The 21,438-nt window shown below is 44.0% G+C and overlaps 1 protein-coding gene across 4 annotated transcripts in view; it reads left to right on the top strand.

Moving 5' to 3' along the window:
* Kpna6 (karyopherin subunit alpha 6) overlaps window positions 1–20,063 on the top strand; it is a 44,465-nt gene extending 24,402 nt beyond the window's left edge. For 3 of the 4 annotated variants that reach the window (XM_004665276.2, XM_045149228.1, XM_045149229.1), the window contains exons 5-14: window positions 396–490; window positions 1,097–1,228; window positions 5,566–5,654; window positions 7,186–7,285; window positions 7,572–7,735; window positions 7,926–8,004; window positions 10,079–10,204; window positions 11,412–11,539; window positions 13,855–14,033; window positions 15,251–20,063. In XM_004665276.2, coding sequence (XP_004665333.2) covers window positions 396–490; window positions 1,097–1,228; window positions 5,566–5,654; window positions 7,186–7,285; window positions 7,572–7,735; window positions 7,926–8,004; window positions 10,079–10,204; window positions 11,412–11,539; window positions 13,855–14,033; window positions 15,251–15,438 — 1,280 coding nt within the window. In that variant the 3' untranslated portion in view covers window positions 15,439–20,063. The remainder of the gene's footprint in view (window positions 1–395; window positions 491–1,096; window positions 1,229–5,565; window positions 5,655–7,185; window positions 7,286–7,571; window positions 7,736–7,925; window positions 8,005–10,078; window positions 10,205–11,411; window positions 11,540–13,854; window positions 14,034–15,250) is intronic. The other variant, XR_006637150.1, reaches the window with a different exon arrangement.
* Window positions 20,064–21,438: the final 1,375 nt, after the last annotated feature.

Raw genomic sequence — 21,438 nt, 5'->3', positions numbered from 1 at the left:
TCTATCTGTCTTTCTCTCTGTGTCGGTCGCTCTCAAATAAATAAATAATTAAAAAAATACTTTAAAAAAATAAATAAACAAAAAAAATTTTTTTTTAAAAAAATATCTAGGTGAGGGCTGGAGAGATGGCTTAGCAGTAAAGGCACTTGCCTGCAAAGCCTAAGAACCCATGTTCAATTCTCCAAGTCCCACGTTAGCCAGATGCACATCGTGGCATATCTATCTGGAGTTCGTTTGCAGTGGTTGGAGGCCTATGAGCTGCCATTCATTCTCTTTCTCTTTATGCTCTCTGCCTCTATATCTAATAAGTAAATATTTTTTTAAAGAAATATGTAGGTAAGATTGTGAATTTACCTCATTAAGTGAATTTTCATCTTTTCCCTGTCTCCTTCTAGAACCAAGTCCTCCAATTGATGAAGTTATCAATACTCCTGGAGTAGTTGATCGGTTTGTAGAGTTTCTGAAGAGGAATGAAAATTGTACATTACAGGTAAAAATTTAGGAGATTGAATGACCAAATTAAAACTCTTTATGCAGGAAATTGTAGCAGGATGTTTCTACAGACACATCTTTCAGAAGTAGACAAGTAATATGAAACATTTAAGGGAAGCTGACAATTTGCCTCAGAGATCTTAGCTTTAAAGAAGAAAGTCAAGCTGGGCATGGTGGCGCACACCTTTACTCCCAGCACTCGGGAGGCAGAGGTAGGAGGATCGCCATTAGTTCAAGGCCACCCTGAGACTACCTAGTGAATTCCAGTGAGACCCTACCTGGAAAAAAAAAAAAGAAGAAAGTCAAAATCTCTTCCTTAATCTCAGTTAAGTATGTAAGGTAGTTCATTTGTTAATCAGCTAGGTTTAACCATTTATTCCACAGTTTATATGTTATATACTTGAAGACATTGAGACACTTGTTATTTACCAATTTAAAAATTGCCAGGCTAATTGTGACACACCACTTATAGTCCCAGCACTTGGGAGGCAATGTTTGGTCTTGATTTTATTCATGGGTTAGAAGCTTCTATTTAGGGGCAGTTGGTAGGCATGGCTGCTCATTCTGGAATGACCTTTCAATTATGGCTTAATCTCACTTTCAGTTTGAAGCTGCCTGGGCTCTAACAAACATAGCCTCTGGAACCTCTCAGCAGACTAAAATCGTCATTGAAGCAGGGGCTGTCCCCATTTTTATAGAGCTGCTTAACTCAGACTTTGAAGATGTACAGGAACAGGTAATACTCAGGTTTGGCTAAATCCTTAATGCTGCTGACAGTGTAATAAAAATACATTTTTTTAATTTTATTTTTTATTTTTAATAAAACCATTTTTTTAAAGATTTATTTTAAGGCTGGATAGATGGCTTAGCGGTTGGGCACTTGCCTGTGAAGCCTAACGACGCCGGTTCGAGGCTTGATTCCCCAGGGCCCATGTTAGCCAGATGTACAAGGGGGCACATGCATCTGGAGTTCGTTTGCAGTGGCTGGAGGCCCTGGCGCGCCCATTCTCTCTCTCTATCTGCCTCTTTCTCTGTCTGTCGTCCTCAAATAAATAAATAAAAATAAAAAGATTTATTTTAAAGCCAGGTGTAGTGGCACTCGGGAGGCAGAAGTAGGAGGATCACTGTGAGTTCGAGGCCACCCTGAGATTACACAGTGAATTCCAGGTCAGCCTGAGCTAGATTGAGACCCTACCTCAAAAAAAAAAAAAGAGATTTATTTTTATTTTCAAGTAGTGAGAGAATGGATGGGCCAGGGCCTCTATCTCCTGCAATCGAACTCCGGATGCATGCACCCCTTTGTGCATCTGGCTTATGTGGGTCCTGAGGAATCAAACCTGGGTTCTTAACTGCTAAGCCATCTCTTTACCCCTATAAAAATACATTTTTTAGGGCTAGAGAAATTGTTTACTGGTTAAGGCACAAACATACTCTAGATACATGTACTACCATGTGCATCTGGCTTACGTGGGTTCTTGGGAATTGAACCTTGGTTCTTGGGCAGTATGAGTTGGGTTTTGTTGTTGTTGTTGTTGTTTTCTTTTTTTGGTTTTTCGAGGTAGGATCTTGTTCTAGCCCAGGCTGACCTAGAATTCATTATGTAGTCTCAGGTTGGCCTTGATCCTCCTGTCTTTGCCTCCCGAGTGCTGGGATTAAAGGCATGCGCCGCCATGCCCAGCTGAGTTTTTTTTTTTTGTTTTGTTTTGTTTTTATGTATTTGTTTATTGATTTATTTGAGAGAGAGAGAGAGTGAATGGGTGTGCCAGGACTTTCAGCTACTGCAAACAAATTTGAGATACATGTACCACCATGTGCACCTTATATGGGTCCTGAGGAATTGAACCGGAGTCCTTTGGCTTTCCTGACAAGCGCCTTAAAGGCTAAACCATTTCCCCATCCCCCCACTTTTTTGTTGAGGTAGGGTCTCATTCTAGCCCAGGCTGACCTGGAATTTTCAATGTATTCTCTGGGTGGTCCCCAATTCACAGGTCTCCTTCTACCTTTGCCTCCTGAGTGCTAAGATTAAAGGTGTGCACCACCACACCTGGCAAGATTATTTTTAAAAAGTAAAAACTCAGCCTAGGGAGATGGCTCATTTAGTAAAGTGCTTACTACAGAAGCACAAATGCCTGAGTGCAGACCCTTACTTCCCTTGTAAATGTTGGATGAGGTGGCATGCACAGATAATCACAGCATTATGGAAATGGAGATGGGAGAATTCCTAGGGCTTTCTGACTTGATAGCTCTAGTCAAATTGGTGAACTCTGGGTTCAGTGAGAGATCCTGTCTAAAAAGTAAGGTGGGGGCTGGAGAGATGGCTTAGTGGTTAAGTGCTTGCCTGTGAAGCCTAAGGACCTCGGTTCAAGGCTCAATTTCCCAGGACCCATGTTAGCCAGATGCACAAGGAGGCACATGCATCTGGAGTTCGTTTGCAGTGGCTGGAGGCCCTGGTATGCCCATTCTCTCTCTCTCTTTCTCTCTGCCTCTTTCTCTCTCTGTCTGTCACTCTCAAATAAATAAATAAAAATAATAAACAATTAAAAAAAAAAAAAGTAAGGTGGAGGGCTAGAGACCTGGCTTTGAGGTTCAGGTGCTTGCCTGCAAATCCTACGGACCCAGGTTTGACTCCCCAGAACCCATGTAAGCCAGATGAACATAGTGGCACCTGCATCTTGAGTTCATTTGCAATGGCTAGAGGCTGTGGTGTGCCCATTCTCTCTCACACATAACAGATAGACAGATATGTAAATAAATAAATACATGAAGGAAAAGGGTTTATTTATTTATTTATTTATTTATTTATTTATGGTTTTTCGAGGTACCATCTCACTCTAGCTCAAGCTGACCTGGAATTCACTATGTATTCTCAGGGTGGCCTCAAACTCAATGGCGATCCTCCTATCTCTGCCTCCCATGTGCTGTGATTAAAGGTATGCTGCACCGCCATGCCCAGCTTTAAAAAAATCTTTTTTAAATAAGGTGGAGAGGTGGTTCAGCAGTTATAAGACCCTTGCTTGCAAAACCTGACAGCCTAGATTCAAGTCCCCAGTTCCCACGTACAGCCAGATTCTCAAAGGAGAGATGTTTCAGCAGTTAAGGCACTTGCTTGCAGAGCCTAATGACCTGGGTTCAGTTCCCCAAATCCCATATAAAGCTGGATGCACAAAGTGGCACATGTATCTGGAGTTAGTTTGTAGCAGTCAGAGGCCCTGGCATACTGCACCCATTCTTTTCATGCCCCCTCCACCCCACGTTGCTTACAAATAAATGTTTAAAAAAGAGCCAGGCGTGGTGATTCATGCCTGAGACTATATAGTGAATTCCAGGTCAGCCTGGGCTGGAGAAATGGCTTAGCAGAGCCGGACGTGGTGACACATGCCTTTAATCCCAGCACTTGGGAGGCAGAGGTAGGAGGATCACCACAAGTTCCAGGCCAGCCTGGGCTAGAGTGATACCTTACCTTGAAAAACCAAAAAAGAAAAATTAAAAAAAAAAAAAAAGAAATAGCTTAGCCCGCAAAATGGTTTGCCCGCAAAGCCAAAGACCCAGGTTCTATTCTCCAGGACCCACATAAGCCAGATGCATTAGGTAGCCATGTATCTGTAATTTGTTTGCAGTAGCTGGATGCCCCTCTCTTTCTCCATCCCCCCTTTCTCAAATAAATACTTTTTTAAAATACATGAAATAAAACTGGGCTGAGGAGATGGCTAAGCAACTTAGATTACTTGCTCTGCAAACATGTCCTGAATTTGATCCCCAGCGCACCCGCCCCCCCCAATAGAATAGGGATTAGTTGTGAGTGCCTATAACCCCAGCCTTGAAGAGAGTAAAGACAAAAAAATTGCTGGAATCTCCTGGTCAGCCAGGGAGTGCTAGGTGTGGTAGAACACGCCTTAATCCCAGCACTTGAGACGCAGAGGTAGGAGGATCACCTAGATCACCTAGAGAGTTGGAGGCCACCCTGTGACTATATAGTTAATTCCAGGTCAGCCTGGACCAGAGTGAGACCTACCTTAAAAAAAAAAAAAAAATCAGATTCTCTGAGAGACTTTGTCTCAGGGAAGTAAGTCAGAAAAGCAGTGGGGACTGAGCATGTTTTTAATCCGATCCAGTCAGGAGGCACAGGTAAGAAAATCACCATGAGTTCGAGGCCACCATAGTGAATTCCAGGTGAACCTGCACTAGAGTGAGACCCTACCTCAAAAACCACACATGCATGCACACACACAAATGAAATATAAAAATCTCTCCTCAGATCTACGCACTTGGTAGGCAGAGGTAGGAGGATTGCCGTGAGTTCAAAGCCAACGTGAGACTAATTAATTGCAGGCAGCCTGAGCTAGAGTGAAACCCTATCTTGAAACACAAAAGAAAACAAAAAATCCTGCTCTTCAGGCTGGAGAGATGGCTTAGCAGTTATGGTGCTTGCCAGTGCCCACATAAAGCCAGATATACATGGTGGCACATGCATCTGGAGTTTGTTTGCAGTGGCTAAAGGCCCTGGCGTGTGCTTGCTCGCTCTCCTCCCCACCTCTTTCTTTCTCGAATATATATAAAATATATTTCTTTGGTAGAATGTTTAACTAGCATGCACAAAGCCCTGGATTTGATCCCCAGCAGATCTTCTTTGCTACATGGAGATTTGCTCCAAGGTGACTATAAGAATGCAAGTTTCTGGGCTGGAGAGATGGCTTAGCGGTTAAGGCATTTGCCTGCAAAGTCAAAGGACTGTTTTTATTCCCCAGGACCCACATTAGCCAGATGCACAAGGGGGTACATGCATCTGGAGTTCATTTGCAGTGGCTGGAGATCCTGGCACACCCACTCTCTCTCCCTCTTTCTCTGTCAAATAAATAAATAAAAATAAAAATTTTTAAAAAAAAGAATGAAAGTTTCTCATCACTGTCTCTTTTCTCATGGTGGAATAAAAATTTTAACAAGGAGGTTACCTGAGTTGGTTTAGTGCTTGTAGCCTTCACATTGTTCTCACACTGGTGGTTCCTGTATAGTACTGATAATAGTCACAGAAGCTACCAAGCTCTCTTGAGTGACAGTTCCATCATTCCTTTTCAGGCAGTCTGGGCTCTGGGAAACATAGCTGGAGACAGTTCCGTTTGCCGAGATTACGTCTTGAACTGTTCCATCCTTAATCCTTTATTAACGTGAGTAATCACAATCATTTGTACATGGACATCTGAAGAGCAGCAGTGTGGCAGGTCATTTAGGGGCAGCTTGCTTGATCCCTTCAGATAATAGGTAAACAAGTCAGGTGGTGGCTTATGCCTTTAATCCTAGCACTCTGTAAACTGAGTTTAAGACCCATCTGGGCTATAGCCTGGACTAGAGACCCTGCCTCAAAAAATCAAAAAAGTCCTTTTTTTTTTTTTTCTTTTTAAAAATATTTTTATTTATTTATTTGAGAGAGAGGGAAATAGGCAGAGAGAGGGAGAGGGAGAAAGAATGGGCGCACCAGGGCCTCCAGCCACTGTAAATGAACTCTACATGTGTGTGCCCCTTTGTGCATCTGGCTTACATGGGTCCTGGAGAATTGAACCTGGGCCCTTTGGCTTTGCAAGTGCCTTAACCACTAAGCCATCTCTCCAGCCCATTGTTTGTCTTCATTTAATCTGTACATTGAACTCAGGAGCTCAATAGCTGCTGACAAGTAAGATTTTCAACCCCTACAAATGCATTTTGATCACCAAAAAAAGATTATATTTCTGATCTGTGTCAAGGATTGTCTTATTCCGTACCTCATGGTACCATATAACTTCATTGTCTGTCTCATTATTTAGCCAGGTAAAAGGGTAGAACTAGCTGCGGGTGTAGTAACATATACCTTTAGTCCTATCACTTGGGAGGCAGAGGTAGGAAAATTGCTGTGAGTTCAAGGCCATCCTGAGACTACGTAGTGAATTCCAGGTCAGCCTTGGCTAGAGCAGGACCCTACCTTGAAAAATCAAAAAAACAAAATGGTAGAACTAGTTCATCCAGAAAAACCCAACATTTTATTCAGAGAAGTCTTTGGTTTTCTGGGTATAAGTACATTGTATATCATAGACTAAAGACTCTGAAGCATCAGTGTAAACTCCTCTCCCTTTCTCCCCAACTCTACCTATTGAGTAAGCTATATCTAAACCAAATGAAGTGAGTGAACTGTTACTCAGATCTTCCTCTCATAGGCTGCCCTTTCCACTTTTTGGTTTTTTGAGGTAAAGTTTCACCCTATCCCAGACTCACCTGGAACTCACTATGTAGTCTCAGGGTGGCCTTGAACTCATGGCGATCCTCCTACCTCTGTCTCCTGAGTGCTGGGATTAAAGGCATGTGCCGCCACCTTCGGCCCTTTCCACTTTTTTTTTTCTGAGGCAGGGTCTCACTCTAGCCCAGGCTGACCTGGAATTCACTCTGCATTTTCAGGGTGGCCTCTCCTACCTCTGCCTCCCAAGTGCTGGGATTAAAGGCATGCACCGCTGCACCCTGGCCTTGTTCCTGTTGTCTATAATGTTAAGTAGCCACAAATCCCCGAATCTTTACAGAGATCAGCACAAACATCTCTGTTCATTTAGGTCCATGGGTAGAAACAGGCTTTAGCAGTTTGAGGGTCTGTTTGGATTTGCCTTCAGGGTTTATTCACAACAGCCCTATGCTAGGGCATCAATGCTCAGGGTATGGTTTTTCTGTTTGCTTCAGACTCCTTACCAAGTCCACACGACTGACAATGACACGGAATGCAGTCTGGGCCCTGTCAAACCTCTGCCGAGGGAAGAACCCACCCCCAGAGTTTGCAAAGGTGAGAAAGCCGCTTTACCATGCCGTAAGTGGTCATAGATTACATCATAGGAAGGTTTTATATTTTGGAGGGACCCCTAAGAGTCTCAAGTCATGGGAAATTTAAAGGCAATTGTCAGTCAAGTAGGTGATCTTATGTGTCTAGATGGGAAAGTGAAAAGATAGGCCTGGGGGTTTAATGTAGTAGAGATTCCCAGGATCTTGATACTTAGTGGGAAGGGGTACCAATGTTAGGAATAGCAATAGAGCTGCATTTCACAGAGTCCTCCCTACTCTGTTTACTACAGGTCTCTCCTTGTTTGCCTGTATTGTCTCGCCTACTCTTCAGCAGTGATTCAGACCTGCTGGCAGATGCTTGTTGGGCCCTGTCTTATCTGTCCGATGGCCCTAATGAGAAGATCCAGGCTGTCATAGACTCTGGAGTCTGCCGGAGATTGGTAGAGCTTCTGATGTGAGTGATCTCAATTAGAGAGTAAAAGTTGCCTAATCTTCAAGCTCAATACAAAATGCCACAGCCCACAGATCGCTGACCTACCCAAAGGTCTGGAGCCTTGAGAGGATACTGCCAGCCTTGGTGGTCAGCCAGGTTCAATATGCTGTGTTAGTCCTTTCTCCGCTAATGAGGTTTTCTTCCTGTCTAGGCACAATGATTATAAAGTGGCTTCACCTGCCCTGAGAGCTGTGGGTAACATTGTCACTGGGGATGACATCCAGACCCAGGTAAGGAAGAGGAAGGTACAGGATCTTAAATCGTGTGTGGGAGAGCATTGTCAACAGCTGCCTATGAACAAACAAAAGCTGTCCTTAACTAATGGGAGGCAGCATGATCTAGCAGAGGAAGCATGGGCTTGAGTAAAAACTTCCAGCTCTATCCCTATGTATAAATATAATCACAGGAAACTTGGTTCTTTCTTTTCTTAAACAGATTGGAAACAGTCACCATTTACTCAGTACTTGTGAAAGAAAGCCAAATGGAACTGTATTTGAGACATTATAAGATAGTAAGGGCAGACTATGAGCCTTTTGAAATCCTGAAAGCTGTGCACCACCTTGTGCATCTGGCTTTACATGGTTGTTGGCCCCCATGGTTGGGTTTTTTTGTTTGTTCATGGCAGAGTCTTACTCTACCCTTGGCAGGCCTGGAAGTCACTCTGTAGCTCAGGCTTGCCTCAAATTTATGGTGATCCTCCTACTTCAGCCTTCCACATTCTGGGATTAAAGGTGATCACCTGCATGCTGCCTTTTTGATTTTTTTTTAAGGTAGGGTCTCACTCTAGCCCATGCTAACCTAAAATTCACTATGTAGTCTCATGGTGACCTCATACTCACTGTGATCCTCCTACCTCTAATTCCTGAGTGCTAGGATTAAAGGTGTGCACCACAATGCCCAGTTCTTTAAATTTTTTTTCCTGGTTACTTTATTTCTGAGTCACAGAAACATGTCCTTGATCTCAACTGTGTATTTGGTTTCTCAAGGTAGGTTCTCACTCTAGCTCAGGCTGACCTAGAATTCACTCTGTAGTCTCAGGCTGGCCTCAGACTCATGGCGATACACCTACCTATGCCTCCCAAGTGCTAGGACTAATACAGAGATTTTTTTTTTTTGAGAGAGAGAGAATGGGCGCCCCAGGGCCTGCAGCTGTTGAAAACAAACTCAGACGCCTGCATCACTATGTGTCTAGTCTAGTTTATGCGGGACCTGGAGATTTGAACATAAGTTCTTATGTTTATTTCACAGGCAAGCTCCTTATCCTTAACCAGTAAACAATCTTTCCAACACCCTCTCCCCCTTTTTAAAATATGTTTTATTTATTTATTTGGGGGAGAGAGAGAGAATGGGTGCATCAGGGCCTCTAGCCACTGCAAATGAACTCCAGATGCATGCGCCCCCTTGTGCATCTGGCTTACATGGATCCTAGAGAATCAAACTGGGATCCTTTGGCTTTGCTGGTAAACACCTTAGCCACTAAGCCATCTCTCCAGGCCCCTCTGTTTGGCTTTTAAAGGTAGGGTCTCACTCTGATCCAGAGGAATTAACTATGTAGTCTCAGGACGGCCTCGAACTCACGGCAATCCTACCTCTGCCTCGCAAGTGATGGGATTAAAGGCATGTGCCACCACACTTGGCATTCTTTTTTTAATTGTAGGAGTTTTTTATTCTAAATATTCATCCCTCATCTCAATACATGGGTTTTTGTTGTTTGTTTTTGAGACAGTATAACTCAGGGTAGTTAAGAATATGTAACTTAGGATAACATTGAACTTCTGACCATACTGCCCCCACCTCTCCAATTGCTGGGATTACATTTATGTGCTACCACAAGTTTATTCCGTGTGAGGGACCAAACCTAGGGCTTCTTGTATGCTAGGCAAGCACTCTATATCCCCAGCCCTCAATACATGTTTTACAAATATTTTGTCTTGTTCTCTAGGTTGGCTTTCTTGCTATTTATGGTACCTTGATATACATACATTTTAAATTATTATTAAGGGCTGGAGAGATGTCTTAGCGGTTAAGCGCCTGCCTGTGAAGCCTAAGGACCCCGGTTCGAGGCTCGGTTCCCCAGGTGCCATGTTAGCCAGATGCACAAGGGGGCGCATGCGTCTGGAGTTCGTTTGCAGAGGCTGGAAGCCCTGGCGCGCCCATTCTCTCTCTCCCTCTATCTGTCTTTCTCTCTGTGTCTGTCGCTCTCAAATAAATAAATAAAAAATAAACAAAAAATATTTTAAAAAAATTATTATTAAGTCCAAATACCTAATTTTTCTTTTATTCCTTGTGTTTTTGGTAATCTAGGTGATTCTTAACTGTTCAGCACTTCCTTGCCTCCTGCACTTGCTGAGCAGTTCCAAGGAATCAATCCGGAAGGAAGCTTGCTGGACCATTTCAAACATCACTGCTGGCAACAGGGCTCAAATACAGGTAGAATAGTCAAGGAAAGTGAATGGAACAGAGAGGCATCAAAACAAGGGAGGTGTAGCTGGGCATGGTGGTGTACTTTAATCCCTGCACTGGGGAGGCAGAGCTAGAAGGATTGCTATGATTTCAAGGCCACCCTGAATGAATTGTAGGTCAGCCTTGGCTAGAATGAGACCCTACCTGGGGGGGGGGGGGAGGTGGCATGGGCTGGGGAAATCGCTCAGCCATTAAAAGTGTTTGCTTGTAAAGCCACATGTGCAAAGTGGTGTGTGCATCTATAGTTCAACTGCAGTGATAGGAGGCCTTGGGAAAAAACATGGGAGGTTATAGGATATTTCCTTCCAGAAGAAGCATCTTTTTCCTTTAGGAATTAGCTAATAGCCAGGCATGATGGCTTATTCCTTTAGTCCTAGCACTGAGTAGGCTGAGGTAGGAGGATTGCCCTGAGTTTGAGACCAGCCTCAGCCACATAGTTTCAGATCAGCCTTGGCTATCATGAGACTCTGCCTCAAAAAATAAACACAGGAAGCTGGACATGATGACGAACACCAGAACCAGAGGATCTAGGTTCGATTCCCCAGAAACCATGTAAGCCAGATGCACAAGGGGTGCATATATCTGTAGGTCATTTGCAGTGGCTGGAATCCCTTGCACACCTATTCTCTACCTGCTTATTTCTCTGTTTGAGAGGGAAAGAGAAAGAGACCTAGAGAGAATGGGCATGCCAGGGCCTCTAGCCACTGCAAACAAACTCCAGACACATATATCACCTTTTGTATCTGGCTTTACGTGGGTTCTGGGGAATAGAGCCTGGGTCCTTAGGCTTTGCAGGCAAGTGCCTTAACTGCTAAGCTATCTCTCCAGCGCCCTCCCCCCTTTTTTTAAGAGGGCTTCACTTGAACCCAAGCTGACCTGGAATTTACTTTGTAGTCTAGATTGTCCTTGATTTCAAGATAATCCTTCTATCAACCTCTGTAGTCCTCGGATGGATAGATGGATTTATTTTTTTATTTATTTTTATTTTTATTTTATTATTTTTTGAGCCAGTCTCATGTAGTTCTGGCTGGCCTCAAGCTCACCATATGCCTGAGAATGACCTTGAACTCCCACTCTCCTGCCTCCACCTCCCAAGTTTTAGAATTACAGGCATATGCCACTGTGCCACATTCTCTCCTGAACTTGACATTTTCCTTCTACAATCCTCTGTCAGGCTGTTATAGATGCAAATATCTTCCCTGTGTTGATTGAAATCCTTCAAAAAGCAGAATTCCGTACAAGGAAAGAAGCGGCCTGGGCCATCACCAATGCCACATCAGGAGGAACCCCTGAACAGATCAGGTATCACATTCCTTTTCCTGTTTCTGTTATAACTGATCTGTGCACTACTTCTTTGTTCATGGCTTACAAATAACCTCTAAACTACTTTTGCTGAGGTAGGTCTATCCCCTGGTCAAGAGACACTAGGGTTTGACTGGTAAGCTGGAATAGGCAATGCTACTGGAATCTCAAATAGATTTCTTCAGACTGTAATTATTGAAACCTCTTTTCCTGCCTGAGCCATATGCCCAGCCCCATATGTGTACTTTTCTCTTTCATTTCCATTATTAGGACATTAGAACATAATTAGGAGGCTGGAGAGATCACTTAGCAGTCAGAGTGCTTGCCTGCAAAGCCTAAGGACCCATGTTCCACTCTCTAGATCTCACATGTTCACTAGATGGTGCCCACATCTAGAGTTCAATTGCAGTGGCTGGAGGCCCTGACACACCAATTCTCTTGGTCTCTCTCATTTAAAAAAAAAAAATACAGGCTGAAGAGATGGCTTAGCAGTTAAGCACTTGCCTGTGAAGCCTAAGAACCCACTGTTCAAGGCTTGATTCCCTAGTACCCATGTAGGCCAGATGCACAAGGTGGCACATGCATCTGGAGTTTGTTTACAGTGGCTGGAGTCCCTGGTGCACCCATTCTCATTCTGTCTGTCTCTCTCCCTCCCTCCCTCCCTCTCTCCTTTGTCTGTCGCCCTCAAATAAATAAATAAATGAAATTTAAAAAAATAAGTAAACCCATGCATAGTGGCACACACCTTTAATCATCCCAGCACCGGGGAGACAGAGGTAGAAGGATCACTGAGTTCAAGGCCACCCTGAGACTACCAAGTGAATTCCAGGTCAAGCTGGACTAGAGTAAAGCCCTCAAAAAAACAAAAAAAAAAAGTAATAATAAAATAAAATGAAAAATATGGCTGGAGAGAAGGCTTAGTGGTTAAGGCGCTTGCCTGCAAAGCCTAAGGACCCAGGTTTGATTCTCCAGTTCCCATGTAAGCCAGATGCACATGGTGGTGCATACAATCTGGATTTCATTTGCAGTGGCTTGAGGCCCTGACGTACCCATTCTCACTATCTCTCCCTCCTTCTGTCTTTAATAAACAAATAAAAATAAATCTTAAAAAAAAAAAAAAAGCTGCGTGTGGTGGTGCATGCCTTTAGTCCCAGCACTCAGGAGGCAGAGGTAGGCGGATGGCAGTGAGTTCTAGACCACCCTGAGACTACATATAGTGAGTTCCAGGTCAGCCTGAGCTAGAGTGAAACCCTACCTCAAAAAAACAAAAAGAAAGAACATTATCAGGGGCTGGTGGGATGGTTTAGCGGTTAAGGCGTTTGCCTGCAAACCCGAAGGACTCAGGTTTGATTCTCCAGGACCCACATTAGCAAGATGCACAAGGAGGCGCATGCATCTGGAATTCATTTGCAGTGGCTGGAGGCCTTGGTGTGCCTATTTTCTCCTTCTCTCCCTCTTTCTCTGTCAAATAAATAAAAATATTTGAAGGTAGTATAGGATCCTGGGAGGTGGCATAGCTGTTAACACACTTGTTTGCACAGCCTGCTGCCCATGTTCAGTCCCCCAGCCACCCACTTAAAGCCAGGTGGGCCTTTGCAGCAGGACTCCACCCTTGCATGTTGCACAATTTTTTAAAAAGCAGCTGGGCATAGTGACACACACCTTTAATCCCAGCACTTGGGCAGCTGTGGTAGGAAAACTGAGTTTGAGACCAGCCTGGGCTAGAATGAGACCCTATCTCAGAAAAAAACACAACAAAAATAATCTGTATTGTCCAAAAAAGATTCTACTCAGGGAAATAGGGAGCCTGAAAAAAACATTTTAAATATATTTCATTTTTATTTATTTATTTGACAGAGAGAAAGAGGCAAAGATAGAGAGATATAGAGACAGAGAGTGAGAGAATGGGCATGCCAGGGCCTCCAGCCAATGTAAACAAACTCCAGACACATGCACCACTTTGTGCATCTGCCTTACATGGGTCCTGGGTAATCAAACCTAGATCCTTTGGCTTTGCAGTCAAGTGCCTTAACCACTAAGCCATCCCTCCAGCCCCTGAGAAGAAAAACTTAACAGGGAAATAGTATGTGCAGAGAGGTAATACGGTATCAAGGCAATATTAGAGGAAGGAGTCTTTTATGGACTGCACATGTGAAATAAACTGGATCAATTCACTGAGGTAGTAGACTCAGTAAGAGTGGGTTACTCAGAATGTTTTTTGTATATATGAGGTAGACCCACAGGCTACATAGCACCTGCCTCATACTTCCCTTACTCTGGATTAATGTTGAGCTTGCCTCATCTCGGATCTCCAGGTACCTGGTGTCACTGGGCTGCATCAAACCCCTGTGTGACTTGCTGACTGTAATGGATTCAAAGATTGTACAAGTAGCCCTCAATGGACTAGAGAACATCCTTCGGCTTGGAGAACAAGAGGGCAAGCGTAGTGGCTCAGGGGTCAATCCCTACTGTGGCCTCATTGAGGAAGCCTATGGTAAGTTTCCTCTCCCTGACCTCACCTGTGCCTTAGAGATTCATTGGCCTCCAAAGTGGTACACATATGTAGAGGGTATGTTGGGGAGCATGTCATGAAACAAAAAAAACATGAACCTGTGCTTCTAAAACCAGTGAAGAACTCTTTTGTTTTGTTGAGTGAGGGGTGGGGTGGAGTAGTTTTTTATTTGTTTTGTTTTGTTTTGTTTTGGCTTTTCAAGGTAGGGACTCACTCTATCTCAGGCTGACCTGGAAATTCATTGTGTAGTAAGTCTCTGGGTGTCCTCAGAGTCATGGTGATCCTCCTACCTCTGTCTCCCTAGTGCTGAGATTAAAGCTGTGCACCACCATGCCTGGCACAAGTCTAGGTAAAAGCCCACCAGTTCCTCTTCTCTGAGGAACAGTACATCCATTTTTCCTTCATAGGCTCTACGAACCTAGAAAGTAGATATGGCACAGGTGCAAGAATATCTTGAGGCTGGGACTGGAGTTAGTACTTGAGATGCTTGCTTTCAAAGCCAAAAGGACCCGGGTTCCATGCCCCAGGACTCATGTAAACCAGATGCAAAAGGTGGCTCATGCATCTGGAGTTTTTTTGCAACAGCTGGAGGCCCTGGCATGCCCATTCTCCCTCCCTGCCCCCTCTCTCTTTTTCTCTCTCCTCCTCCCTCTCCCCTCATTTTTTTTTAAAAAATGTTTTATTTATTTGACAGAGAGGGAAAGAAAGAGAGAATGGGCATGCCAGGGCCTCCACCCACTGCAAACTCCAGATGCATGCACCCCCTTATGCATCTGGCTAATGTGAGTGCTGGAGAACTGAACCTGGGTCCTTTGGCTTTGCAGGCAAATGCCTTAACTGCTAAGCTATCCCTCAACTCCCCCCCCCCTTTTTTTTTTTTTTTTTTTTAGTTTTTTGAGGTAGAATCTCACTCTAGCTCATGCTGACCTGGAATTCACTATGTAGTCTCAGGGTGGCCTTGAACTCTTGGTGATCCTCCTACCTCTGTCTCCTGACTGCTGGGATTAAAGGCGTGCGCCACCAAGCCTGGCTCAGATTTTTAACTTACATTTTAGTTCCTTTGCTTTGGGATTCTGTAAGTTGAGGAAAAAAATCTTGATTCTACTTTCAGTCAAGGGAAAGACAGCACTTAGATGTTTATAGACTTTAAAAAAAAGCATTCCCACTTCACCCTGCCTCTTTCCTTCTTGCCCCCATAGGCTTGGATAAAATTGAGTTTCTTCAGAGCCATGAGAACCAGGAGATCTATCAGAAGGCCTTCGACCTCATTGAGCACTACTTTGGTGTAGAAGATGATGACAGCAGCCTGGCTCCCCAGGTGGATGAAACACAACAGCAGTTCATTTTCCAGCAGCCTGAGGCCCCCATGGAGGGCTTCCAGCTATAATGTCTGCCTCCGGGGAGGGGAGGGGAGGTGAGGGGATGGGAAGCACCACCAACCAGCAGAAGAGCAGCCCTCTGGTGGGTAGGCAAACAGCCCTCCTCTACCATCAACCACCATCCACCTGCTGCCCTGGAGACTGTGCCCTTGACCTGCTCCGCGCCCTTCCCTGGAGGGAGCACCCTCTGGACAGACAGAACCATCTGAGGCTCACATTTGGGTTTTGTGACAAGAAGGGGATGTGTGGGTTTTTCTTCCTCAAACTATATTTTGGCTGCACACATGTCTTTAACCCAGGAGCCCAGGGGTAGACAAAGGAGGACTGAGGTAATCAATTTGCACCTTTAAAATTTTTTTTTCTTTAGTGGTGACTTCCTTCCCATTCATCTTTCTTCATCGTTCCCAGTCCTCTGCCCTGATCTATGTAACTCTTATCTTGGGTACTTGAGCAGATGGAATATTCCAGACATGGGAGGAAAGGGGAGAAGTCCAAAACAAAGTGTTCTTGCTCTGACAGAATACTAATCCTATATGCCTGGATTGAGTTATTTAATGTTTTTTTTTTTCTTTTGCACATTTTTATTGTATTAAGATTGATCTTCCCAAAAGCTGGTCTTAGGAATCACAGCTGCCAGCATTGTCTGGGAATAGAGGCTGATGGGGAGACCACAACGAGACAAAGGCCCCTCCCTCCCTTGACCCTGTGCCCCAGACCTCTTTAGTTTGGGAGGACCCCCTTATTCTCCTGGGACAAGAACACCAGTGGGAGTGGAGGGGAGGAGCACAGGCCTTCAGACAGGGCTTCCCATGTGTAGCTACTGACCCCATGTTTCCTACCCACCTTCCAAATGGTGCAACCCAACTTCATTTGTTTACTTGAAAATTCCCCTCAGAGTTGAATGAACTTCTGAGGTGCTGTATTTTCTCCTAAGCTTGAGACAGGAGGCTGTTGTCCTTCCTTCGGAGGAAAAATTCCTTGCTCTGGTGACCTATAAGTTGTAGAGGAGGTTGGAATATTACTGTCATGTATAGGGATAGTCATGGATCCCTGCCTTTGGCCTAGCTTCTTCCTCTTCCGTAGTTGGATCATGTATATTTTACTTCCAAAAGAGAGTGTCAAAAAGTTACATATTTTTTATATTCTATTCTTTACATAGGTCAGTCTTAGTTGGTCTTAGAAGGAAGAACCATCTGTGAGTAGGGTTCTATGAGGAAGACCAAAAAGATACAGAAACTTCCCTGATCTGAAGGACTATGCTTTGGTCCTTTTCTTCTCTGCTTGGATTCTGGGCCACCACTTGGGACCAACCCTTGGTTTTGGAACCTTTATAAAGCAGGCCACCCTGGTCTGATTGTCCCAGTGCACAAAGGGAGCAAGGAAAGCCTCAGGACCTGGTGAAGTCTACCGCTTATACTTCCCTCAGGTTTATCTTGCTTAGATCAGGAAACCCAAAAAGCAGTCTGCCTTCTTGAATTCAACCTCTTCACTGTCGTCACATAAGTTATGACACACAGCTGCCTCTCCTGTGATCATAGAAACTTAGTAACCTGAATACTTTCATGAGTGCTCTTGGTACCTTCTGTATTTGGGATCCTTGTTCCTGGCTTGGATTTCCCCTGTCTTGTGACAACTATATTCCAAATGCCTTTTCTTTCTGAGTAAACTTAGTGCAATGCCTCAGTGGCTTACCTATGCCTCCGTGAGTTACACATTATAATAAAATCCAGCTACTGGGGTTTGGGGTAAAGGAAGATACCAGCCAAGTATGTAGACCACGTGTAGAGTTGACAGCACAGTCTGCCCTGCCTCCATATCTTAATTGTGAATATTCCTGGGGCTCTGCTCTAAAGCCACACTTTTCCTTCCCCAAAATGATCCTCTTTTGGCTCAGGTGAAACCTATATCCCTCCACTTATAGATCTAAAGTTCTCATTACTGCTGACCATTTCTCTTGAATTTGCCACCTACTTTAGTCGTAGGTCCCACATAGATCCATTTTCTGAGGCAGATGGTCTAGGGCTACCTGTTTATAATGAAGTCACACCAAAATTGTATGACCTTGGTGAGTCAGATGCTGCTCATCCACCCTTAGTCTCCAGGAAGAAAGGGCAGAACTTTCTTCACTTGGCCTGCTACCTCCAGTGCAAAGTATTCTCCCATTCTAAGAAAGGCCCGACACCACTGCCACTATCACCCTGTTTGGAAGGAACAACAATTACTAAATTCCTGCCATTAGAACCATATTCTTAGTGTGAGGCATGTATTGCCTACGTTCCCACCTCTTCCAATATCCCTTTGGCTTCAGATCTGGATCCTCGAACAGATAGAAGACTGTTAGTTATCTAGCTAATACTGAAAGCCACTTTGCTCCAAAGTCTGAATTCTACTGGCAATGTGAGCTAAGATTTCAGAGAAAGTTCCTCTAGGAAATTTCCCTTGTGTCTCATCAACCATTATCTTCCTCAAATCCTCTTACAATCTAAAGGTGAAATTTTTGAGCACACAGAGGTGATGCCATCTCCTGTGATGTCTTGTGAAGAGGTATTCTTTGTGGACAGCTCCCACCTGGACTTCAGACCCTGGCCTAAATAATACCAGAGCCTTTCCAGATTTCTGAATAGTACTTGCCAGGATGAAGGGGCTTCCAGAGTATATCCTGATACACTGAGGCATAATTTTGGAATCTTCATTTGTTTTTAAGATTGTTGGTATGTGCAGGTGCACATATCAAGATGCTGATTAAGAGAACACAAGTAACCTTTTTCTTAGCTTCTGTGTTCAAATACTGTTTTTAATAGTGCCGGTTATTTATTACCAACTTCTCCAGGCATAGTACCTTGAAATCATTACTATCAACAGGGTGTCTGAGTTAAGATGCTGTTTTTTCAGTTTCCAGCTTTCCAGTGACTTTCAGGTCTCGATACTGCCTGCAGCCCTCAGATAGAACCATATGAGTTCCATCTGCAGCTTGCCAACGTGTTTTTTGAGTCTGTGGACTCACATGACCCAAGGAACAGATGTTGAAGATCTCTGTGTTTGGAGACTCATGATGTTCGTCCTTACCTAGGATCCTTATATCTACTGCTAACACCCTCCATGGCCTAGAACCCATCTCTCAGGAACCTTGTATTTTGTAACTTAACCACAGATAAGCTGCAGTTGTATTTAGGTAAGGGAGAGGGAAGGGTTCTTAAGCATAGACTTTCACCTTCTCAAGCCAAACTATTAGAAAAGAAAAAAAGTCTACTAGGGTGAACTCTTCTTTCCACTTTCTCATGTCCACCTATCCTTTGTTCAGGCGTCATCTCTTCTCCCCTCCACTCAGCTTGATATCCATCCTGTTGGATACTCTTCAGTACATTCTGGAGGGCTCAGAGCCTAGCTTCTCTATTAAAAGCAGAACACCAGCTTCTCCAGGTCCTTGCAGGCATTCCAGAGACCCAGTAGGGAATAAAGGTTGGTAAGGGGGCTTCCCTGGTAAACTGGGGAAGGATGTGAGACTTAGTGCACTAACCCATAGAAAGTGCTCATGACCAGCAGTAGCATCTTGCAGGTAACCCTGCTTATAAGGAAGCAAGAGTAAGTGTGAGGCTGCTGAAGGTTTGTTTCTCCTGTCCATTTAGGATTGCACATTCTAGACCAACCTGATCTGATTTTTTTTTTTAACCCTCTATATTTTGTCAAACCAGCAAGCTGAGAATTTGGCACTATAAGGATCCCTGTGGTGGACACCAGCTGCTCTTTGGCCAAAGCTCTCATATGTGATTCAGTCCCCGTTGTCTCTCCAAGTCTCCCCAGAATAAGATCATAGCAAGGGTAGACTTTGATATCAACTCCAAATCTGAATTAAATCTATTATTTTTCCCTTTGAGAAGGCATTTTCTTTCAGCATCGTATAATGTGCAGGACCAAAGCTGGCTATGAAAAAAGCAGTGATAGATTGGGGAAACAGAAACATAATGGGGTAAAGGTGTATGGTGTGTCTTCAAAGGCTTGGGCCTGCATATCTACATTTAGGCCATCCTGACTTTTAATGCTTACAACTAGCATATGCCAGACTCCCTCTGATACTAGCTCTGTTCTCCATTTCTGATTTTTTAGCCTCTGGGTTTAGGGAGAGAGAACTGTATGCCATACCCAGGAAAGTAGGAAAGAAGTCTCACGGTTAAGATCCTGAAACTGTATGAACCTCCAGACCCTGAAGTTGGATGGATGTTGGCCTTTTAAACTAACTTGTGAGAAACCTGTTTGACCTATTAAATAAAGGAAGGGAATATGAGGTCTCAGCCACCCAAGCAGACAGGATGTCTCCCAGGACAGCTTGGATTTCCAGCTAAAGACCCTAAGAAGGTGAACTGAAACCTTCTCACTGGTTTTGCTTTCTAAATTTATTTGCTTTTATTTTTCTAAGAACTGTAAACTCTATTTTTTCATGTTCTCAGGGCCCCTGGGTAGACAAAGATTGAAGATTTCAGAGCAGATAATAGGCCAAGAAACCATGGCAATGAGTGTGCTGAGTCCAGACAAATGATATTTATATACACATCCAAATTTGAAGAGAAAATGTATTTCTTTAGGTTTCAAACACTGTAATAGATATAAAGCAAAAATAAAAACATGTTGCAAAGTTCTAAATTGTCTTTTTTGGTTTGAAATGACCCTAACCTGGGCATGGTGGCACAACCCCTTTAATCCCAGTACTCAGGAGACAGAGCCAGTAGGAGAATCACCATGAATTTGAAGTCACCCTGAGACTGCATAGTGAATTCCAGGTCAGCCTAAGCTACAGTGAGACCCTACCTCAAAAAAAAAAAAAAAAAAAAAAAAAGGCTACTGATGTAGCTTGCTCATTTTGTAAGTTGCCTACCATGCATGAACCCCTAGATTCAGTCCCCAGCGCCACATTGTGATGCATACCTATAATTGTATTTAGGAGGTGGGAACAGAACAGGAGGATTAGGAGTTATGTTTTTAAGTGAAGCAGGATATGGTGGCACAGGCCTTTTGATCTGAGCATTTGAGTACTTGGAAGCAGAGGTAAGCTCTCCATGAGTTTGATGCCAGCCTGAACTACAGTGAGTGCCAAGTCTTCCATTGGCTACAATAAAACCCTTCCTCAAGAAAATGAATAAGGAGAGGACTTTAAACTTGTAGCTTAGGGCTAGGGAGAGATGGCACAGTGGTTAAAGGGCTTGCTTGCAGTATCCACAAAAACCCAGATGCACAAAGTGCTACATGTATCTGGAGTTAGTGTGCGGCTCCAAGAAGCCCACTGTACCAATGCTTATTCTCTTTCCTTGCAAACAAAAATATTTGGGGGGGCCAGTATTGCTGGGCATGGTGGTGCACGCCTTTAATCCCAGCACTTGGGAGGCAGAGGTAGGATCGCTGGGGTTACAAGCATGCATCATGATCACTGTGAGTTCGGGCTAGAGTGAGACTCTACCTTGAAAAACCAAAAAATAAAAAAAATATTGGGGGGAGGGCGTCGAGGTAGGGTCTGTTGCCCCGGCTGACCTGGGATTCACTATCTAATCTCAGGTTGGCCTTGAATTTAAGGCAGTCTTCCTGCCTCTGCTTCCCAAGTGTTGGGATTAAAGGCATATGTAACTATGCACAGTTCCTTTCTATGTATTTTTGGCAATCCCTCTTTCCTGCCTCACTTCCAGTAACCACTGATCTGTGTCCTCACACTATTGTTTCATATACATTTTCTAGTTTCTCTGAAGTATTGTACACACTCTGGGTTCAGCACCACTTCATCCTCCACTCTCTAATTTAGATCTGCTTGGAGGGATCCAAGAAGAGCTAGTCAAGCAACCCAAAACTGATTAAATCCCCAAGGTGGTTTTGGTTGGAAGATGGTATATTGGAGATGTAATTACTTAATTTTCTTTCTTTCCTTCTCTGGGGATTGTGTGTGTGCATGCGGCCACCAGAGCCTCTTACCACTGCCGTCACAGGGTGGCCTCAAGCTCATGGCAATCTGGGTGCTGGCTCTGGTG

The sequence above is a fragment of the Jaculus jaculus genome, chromosome 5 (assembly GCF_020740685.1).
Source record: "Jaculus jaculus isolate mJacJac1 chromosome 5, mJacJac1.mat.Y.cur, whole genome shotgun sequence".
NCBI classification, from domain to species: Eukaryota; Metazoa; Chordata; class Mammalia; order Rodentia; family Dipodidae; genus Jaculus; species Jaculus jaculus.
This window is presented reverse-complemented; position numbering and strand designations above follow the sequence as displayed.